This window comes from Anopheles ziemanni, chromosome 3 (assembly GCF_943734765.1).
Source record: "Anopheles ziemanni chromosome 3, idAnoZiCoDA_A2_x.2, whole genome shotgun sequence".
Classification (NCBI taxonomy): Eukaryota; Metazoa; Arthropoda; class Insecta; order Diptera; family Culicidae; genus Anopheles; species Anopheles ziemanni.
The window spans coordinates 95,918,533-95,925,182 of record NC_080706.1 but is presented as its reverse complement, the minus strand read 5'-3'; the positions used below and the strand labels follow the sequence as shown (position 1 = coordinate 95,925,182).

The 6,650-nt window shown below is 43.2% G+C and overlaps 2 protein-coding genes and 3 non-coding genes across 5 annotated transcripts; 3 read left to right on the top strand and 2 right to left on the bottom strand.

Moving 5' to 3' along the window:
* Positions 1-755: 755 nt before the first annotated feature.
* Positions 756-827, bottom strand: Trnap-cgg (transfer RNA proline (anticodon CGG)). The gene has a single exon. It is a non-coding gene; the product is annotated as a tRNA-Pro (tRNA).
* Positions 828-2,216: 1,389 nt separating this feature from the next.
* LOC131289735 (mitotic spindle assembly checkpoint protein MAD2A) lies at positions 2,217-3,260 on the top strand. Its single transcript, XM_058319042.1, has 3 exons — positions 2,217-2,403; positions 2,475-2,621; positions 2,686-3,260. Exons 1-3 carry the CDS (start codon positions 2,340-2,342, stop codon positions 3,114-3,116), a joined length of 642 nt encoding a protein of 213 aa, XP_058175025.1. The 5' UTR covers positions 2,217-2,339; the 3' UTR covers positions 3,117-3,260.
* Positions 3,261-4,101: 841 nt separating this feature from the next.
* Trnar-ccu (transfer RNA arginine (anticodon CCU)) lies at positions 4,102-4,174 on the bottom strand. The gene has a single exon. It is a non-coding gene; the product is annotated as a tRNA-Arg (tRNA).
* A 457-nt stretch (positions 4,175-4,631) lies between these two features.
* Positions 4,632-5,334, top strand: LOC131289737 (zinc finger HIT domain-containing protein 3). The gene is made up of 3 exons (XM_058319044.1): positions 4,632-4,719; positions 4,786-4,946; positions 5,017-5,334. Exons 1-3 carry the CDS (start codon positions 4,649-4,651, stop codon positions 5,244-5,246), a joined length of 462 nt encoding a protein of 153 aa, XP_058175027.1. The 5' UTR covers positions 4,632-4,648; the 3' UTR covers positions 5,247-5,334.
* Positions 5,335-6,146: 812 nt separating this feature from the next.
* Positions 6,147-6,228, top strand: Trnas-cga (transfer RNA serine (anticodon CGA)). Its single transcript has one exon. It is a non-coding gene; the product is annotated as a tRNA-Ser (tRNA).
* Positions 6,229-6,650: the final 422 nt, after the last annotated feature.

Genomic DNA, 6,650 nt, shown 5'->3' with positions numbered 1-6,650 from the left:
TGAGACACGCCAAACAAAAGAAGAGTTTACGTGTGCAGAATTCGCTTTAACACTGAAGAAAATGTTAACGTTTAATTTCTAAAAATTAATTTGATGTTTTAACTATCATCTTTGCTGAGTAAGAACGCTATACTTTTCTAAGATTTATTTTTTGTAGATACAAATATCCTTTTTGTTTTCCAAAACATTGCTTCATTTTACATACATGAAATGTACTGTGAGAAAGGTATTTGTTGTCCCTACGATCGATTCACATGCGAGTCCATAAATCTTTTCTTTCTTCCAAGTACTAAAATCCAACCACGAATCAGGTATTCAGTTTCGCAAGACCTGATATGAATGGAGCCATTTCGTCATCGTAGTCGGCCGCCAAGACGTACGCACGAAGAAAGTAAGCAAAGCAAATATGCAAAGTATGTTGGGGGATGCCGGATTAGTCGCCACGACGATGGGAATGCGTGTGTGTCTAGGATTGAGGTCGACGCTCTTCTAGCCGGGCAAGGTGCTTTGGTGGGCTAACGGAAAGGCACGAAAGTGCGTGCGACGACCTTGTAACGACCGTTGACAGTGAAGGGAGAAGCGAAAGTAGCGAAAAGGAGTAGGAGAAGAATTGTGTCATAGAGTTTGTTTTTTTTGGTTATGATGAAGGCACGCACCGGCAAGCAAACCGGATATATGTAAAAGAAAAGTAAAAGTGGGAGTAGTGGGAGAGAAAGGAAAACGTTCCGTCGGGCAAAAAATATCTCTGCAACTTGGGGCTCGTCCGGGATTTGAACCCGGGACCTCTCGCACCCGAAGCGAGAATCATACCCCTAGACCAACGAGCCTCTTGTATGACCGCGCGTTACAATGCGTACTGGTGTTACATATGATTACAGAGATGTAGGTTGCTAAAGTTCCTCTTGTGATAAACCATCAACACAATTTTTTTACATTTTCCACCACTCAATCTTTGAGGTTTTCTTTTTGCGATATACTCTAATCGGATCATGAAACTTCCACACGAATTGCGAAAAGCTTCAATAGGCCGCTAGCGGTCGGTGAATCAAAATAACCCAGTCAACCTAAAAGGTTGATGGAATCGTTTAAAATGTAAGCTTCGAAGCTGACGACAGTGGCCACCGAGGGGCTCGTTTGATGTGCGCTTTTCCATGGCGGAGTAGCTGCTGATGACACGTTTTTACCCCGTGTCATGTTTTCTAACTAGCCCGAATCCATTGGACCGAAAATCACACAAAAAGATGTGCTCCACGTGGACGATGGAACCGAGCGCAGCGTAGCATTCTTTCCGGATGCACTTTTCCCTCGAGTTTCTAAATATATTCACCTACTAGCACTGCTACTACCGACGAGGTTGGTTGGATGGAAAAATGTCCCTTGGGGATAGACCAGTTTTTGCTCCGCTAATCCGATGATGGATTAGAGATGGGCCACTTTTTATCTACAACAATGTGGGCGGTGGGGAAAAAAGGCATCGCAACATGGACCATGTATTTGATCGATGGCTATTAGCATACAAAGGCAGATGTATTTTGACAAAGCCTTGGAGATTTAAAACCACTCGGCAGCCCTCGGGGAAAGTCCGGGACATTATGGGAGCCTCACATCAAACGAAGCACGTTATCCAGCAAACGAGCTGCAAACCACTTTAAAGTCGGAATTAAAGTTAGTTTGATTTATTTATTTATTTTGATTTCAGTCAAAAGAAAAGCAAGCAATTATTTTCACGCTCGATTGATCTTTCGCATTCGTAGAGTGGCTAGTTTGCCATGGCTTGCCACTAAAATTAATTGCTCCCCAGTGGCATAGATTCGACGAAAAACATTGCACAAACTGTACCCAATAGTAAATAATTTTGCATTTTCTTTGCTCATCCCTGGGGGGCCTCAACGGTCAAATTTGTCCAGCTTCTCTATTGACAAGAAAAAAGTTTCGCAAGTTCTGTTCAGGAAATTAGGTCTTGTAACGAGTTCCTCCGTAGATACATTTAAAATATTATCGATATCTTTCTTGATTGCAACAGTTTTTAAAGTAGCTATTTGCATAACTATGCTTACAAAAAGTACTTGCCCACATAAAATAGTACAATTTTCGTTATGCTTACCAGTTTGACGTTTAAAGAGGTGTCAAACGTCGTTTTATTCTTGGCAGACATCGTGTACAGGCAGCTTAAGAAGGTTGTCAGACTGAAGTTTGACGTTTTTGAAAGTGGCGCCGGTTTTGTTGATTTGTTGTTACTATCCTTGGGTTCAATCTTTCGTCCTTGCTTAGAATTTTGTGTTTTCTGGTATTTTAAGTGTTTCATTGGGTGTTGCACTTGGCATACGTTGGCTAGAGGCATGACTACTCAAGCAAATTGCATCACCATTAAGGGATCGGCGAAAACTGTAGCACAATACTTAAGTAAGTAAAGTCGTAAACCGCCAACAAAGAAAGAACCTGTGAAATGGCGTTTCATTGAATGTTCTTTTCAGATTATGGAATCAACTCGATCCTTTTCCAGCGAGGAATTTACCCACAAACAGAATTTAAGTTCCAGGATGAATATGGGATTCAGTTACTTGTTACAAAAAATGCACGCGTGCAGGAATTCTTGAATAAAGTGCTCAAAACGGTAGAAGGTAAGATACGATACCGGCAAAAACTTACTTTCCTCTGTTCATCATATCGTTGTTAACATTTCAGAGTGGTTGCCGCAGGAGAAATTGGAACGTATAAGTATGGTTCTGTTCGATATACCGACGCGGAAGGTTATCGAACGCTGGGACTTTAGCATTAAACATGAAGACGACTATACCTGTAACGAGAACTCAGAACCAATCTCACACAAGGATGTGAAAGTAGTCCAATCCGAGATACGCAATGTTATGCGACAGATCATATCGTCGATCAGTTTTTTGCCAGCCATTGATAACCCAACGACATTCGACGTGTATCTGCACCCTAAAGAGGTCGCGTGCAAAAAGGGTGTTCCAGAGCTATGGGAATGGAAATCGACGTGTGATATCGACATACCAAACAGCCAAGCGGTGAAGCTGCGCTCATTCTCCACCGGTTTTGATTTAGTAGAGACGGAAGTAGTTTACAAAATCGTCGAAAGCGGAAAAAAAGAATAGTAGTTAGCTCACTACCTCGTGGAGGATCTTATCGAAACAAACTGGTCACTCAACATTTCCAACAACGGCGTTGCATGTCTCGCTACGAACCAAACTCATTATCCATTCTTATCATTATTTTTGAATATAATCAACTGTTTTTTTTTTAACAAACCAAGATTTATTTGTTTTTCCTATACTAATTAAGAAAACATGTTAATATTTCAATTACCGCGCGCTACAGTTCCATTGTTTGAATACTAGACAGTACAATTTCAACTGTGGATTGTACTTGTCTCACTTACTGTTCGACACCCATACGCGTTACCTTCCTTGGCGGCTCATTGTTAACTCTCTCCAAATATCTTAATTTACCAACGGTTTGCGACATGGTGGCGAAAAACGGTGTGACACCCGTATCGCCTACATAACACTAAGCTCTATAAACGAAAGGCAGTTCGTTGCGCTTTGTCTCATTGCGTACCGATCATGATCGCCTGGATCAATTCCGGTTGAATGTCGATTACGCAATGCAAGCACGCAGACGACTACCGGATCCACGACACTAAAATGTCATCAACCGCGGCGCAAACTGGAAGGGATAGGTACCTAGCGAAGCGGATGTGAATATAGGAGACCGGGAATTTTAAGCATATCGGCGCTAACTGACCCCGTGCTGCACGAAAACATTTCCCCACCAACACTCGACTGGGGGGAGAAGTGTTTGGATGATAACCTTTTTGGAAACCTGTTTCGTGGCTCCCATGACATCCGTGAACGTGCTTGGCTCATTTGCGCACGCTTGTGGCCCATTCATATGTTTCGCACGGCTTTGATCTCAACCCGCACGTTTTTTGGTGGGTCCTCCACGACCGGGTGACTGAAATCACGGGACTTTGCTAATATTTCCGTAATTTCGTGATAGGTTCCATGAAAAAAGATTGTTAGAAGCTGGTTGGGCCAGCTGTGGTATAAATAGCAACAAAAAAGAGCGTCGTACGCTGGTTACCCCAGATGGGACTCGAACCCACAATCCCCGGCTTAGGAGGCCGGTGCCTTGTCCATTAGGCCACTGGGGCTGTGTGGAAGGCAGTGGTTATTGCAGCATTTGAACGCTTCGTCATTTTGATCAATCGAACAATGCGTTTTTCTCATTCAAGTGGATATTTTCTGGGATTTTGAACTTTACACATTTTCAATTCGTAATGGGAAGTAGAAATTGTTAAAAGTAAAGTGGTTAAATATTCATTTGAATCCAATATAATCGTTTTTTTAACCGTCACGATTTCGTTAAACGTCAAACGGAGCATCGTTCGTTTACATTGGCTGGATCGAAACTTGTACTGATCATTCCATTATTTTCTTATAAAAACTCCATCAATACGATTTCATGTAGACTCAAAAAATTAACTTCTATCACAGTAAACATAAGGGCAACTTTATTTAATTTTTTTCGTAGCTTCTAGCAGAAATTATTCGAATAACTGACTACCCGTTTGACGTTTACAAAGCATCTGAGCGATTGTTTTGATTCATTTGTTTGTGGTGAAAGCATGGATGGAACGTGTGGAATTTGTAAGCAAAATGATCGGAAATATAAATGCAAAACCTGCAATATTCCCTAGTAAGTACCATCGTTACATAAAGGCCCACTGCTGTGAAGTGTAACAACGAATATTTTCTCTTGTAGCTGTTCTGTAATATGCTACAAAACACATCAGGAACAACCATGTGAACCAGCAGCCCTTCCAGGTGAGGTACAGGCAACATTCCGAGAAGATCGTGTCCCAAAAAAAACGATCCTTTTCCCAACCGTTGACACCGTGCCACAAGGAAAACTTGAGCTACTCGGTAAGTCGGTAACCATACCAACAAAGAGTAAAGCCCGTTCAACTAATATTGACTTTCCTTACCTCCTTAGGACAAAGCGAACAACTGAAAAATCTGCTGCAAAATCCTCATCTGAGGCGTTTACTGAAAGAAGTTGATAACGGTCGCGATGGTATGAACGCCATACGCGTGGCAATGATGGAACCGCTTTTCGTGGAGTTTGCCGACGAGTGTCTGCGAATAGTTGAACCGCCTGAAAACGAAACTCAGCCAGTAGATCTTAACGAACTGGTGTTCACAAATCTTCAACACCGAAGATAGTTGTTGCCTCGATCAAGAAGTACCTCATAAGAAATATTACATAAGGCATAAACAATATACAAACACAAGAGGTTGTATTACAAAGGTATATTTAATCAATTCGTAAATGGAAGAAAACGTCAAAAAACATTCTCGAATACTCCGCAATGTCTAAGGTAGGTTTCGATTTACAGCTCAGTACGCTCTTTGGCCATCGTGTCGTCTGGAACGGTGTACAGGAACAGGTCATCCGGCAAGTGGCTTTTACCAAGCTCACCAAGGGCATGGTAGCGTTGCCGTAGGAGATAGGCGGCCGCCTTCGGTTGGCGGTTCCTGGTGAAGATACCCTTCTTGTTACCCCCGACGCGGGTGTACGCTGTAAGATAGGGAAAATCGTTAGCTTCATCGTCGGGGCCATCCGGTCCGTCCGTGGCGTGAAATTTATCTTTACTTTGGGCCGTTTTGAAGTCGGCAAAGTTCCACACAAACTCGCCGATGAAGAATTGCTGCTTCCGCAGTGCGTCGAACGCCTTAAAGTGCTGGCTGAAGACGCGTGTTTGATAGTCTTCTGACCAGATGTACGCAGGAAGCTGAAAGTATCAAATCACTGTGTGCAATTCATGTTTCTTTCGATTGTACTTGTCGCGGTCCACTTACCATGTGGAGGCCTTCCATCGTATCGGCACCGTACTCGGACATTAGCACCGGCTTGTTGTGCTTTTTGTTCCACGCTTGCGCTTCTTCCACCACTCGGTTGGTGATCATGTTGAGCCGGCCGGCATTGGAGTACCACGCATTGTACCGGTTAAAACTGACGATATCCAAATGTTGTGCCTTGAAGTTGGAAATGTGAAAAATGAACATGAATATGTGTATTAAATACCGTTTTATATTAGCAGTTTGGCACCCGGCCTTCATGAAGCAGTCGTGGCCGAGTGGTTAAGGCGTCTGACTCGAAATCAGATTCCCTCTGGGAGCGTAGGTTCGAATCCTACCGGCTGCGAATCGAGAAAACTTTTTTTTCACACCCATTTTTTTGCGAGACAACTCACCGCTAGATCGTCGTTAACGTGGACCGCAATGGCGGCTGTTATTGGCCGCGTGGGGTCCAACTTTTTCGTATACTCAGCTACTGCGGCAAAGTACGCGTTGGCTTTGCTTTGACTAGTGCGTGGTTCGTTGGCGATTGACCACATCACCACACTGGGATGGTTTCGATCTCGGTGGATAAGTTGCTCGATGCTGGATTTATGCTTTTGCAATAGAATCTGCGAATAGTTCCTGAAACATGGAGATAGGCAGGCGTTTTTTAAAATAGTTGGAAAGGACCCTATTTGAATGACTTACTCAGTGTCCACGCTTGGACATTCGTCGATGATCATGATTCCGTGCTCGTCCGCGAACTGCATGCTTTCCTCAGAGTAG

What these genes read in the sequence shown, in the direction of transcription:
- LOC131289735 (XM_058319042.1), top strand. Translation starts at nt 2,340, where the DNA reads ATGACTACTCAAGCAAATTGCATCACCATTAAGGGATCGGCGAAAACT. An exon ending in AACTGTAGCACAATACTTAA is followed by an intron (nt 2,404 to 2,474) that starts GTAAGTAAAGTC and finishes TGTTCTTTTCAG; the next exon opens with ATTATGGAATCAACTCGATC. An exon ending in AGTGCTCAAAACGGTAGAAG is followed by an intron (nt 2,622 to 2,685) that starts GTAAGATACGAT and finishes TTAACATTTCAG; the next exon opens with AGTGGTTGCCGCAGGAGAAA.
- LOC131289737 (XM_058319044.1), top strand. Translation starts at nt 4,649, where the DNA reads ATGGATGGAACGTGTGGAATTTGTAAGCAAAATGATCGGAAATATAAA. An exon ending in AAAACCTGCAATATTCCCTA is followed by an intron (nt 4,720 to 4,785) that starts GTAAGTACCATC and finishes TTTCTCTTGTAG; the next exon opens with CTGTTCTGTAATATGCTACA. An exon ending in AGGAAAACTTGAGCTACTCG is followed by an intron (nt 4,947 to 5,016) that starts GTAAGTCGGTAA and finishes TTACCTCCTTAG; the next exon opens with GACAAAGCGAACAACTGAAA.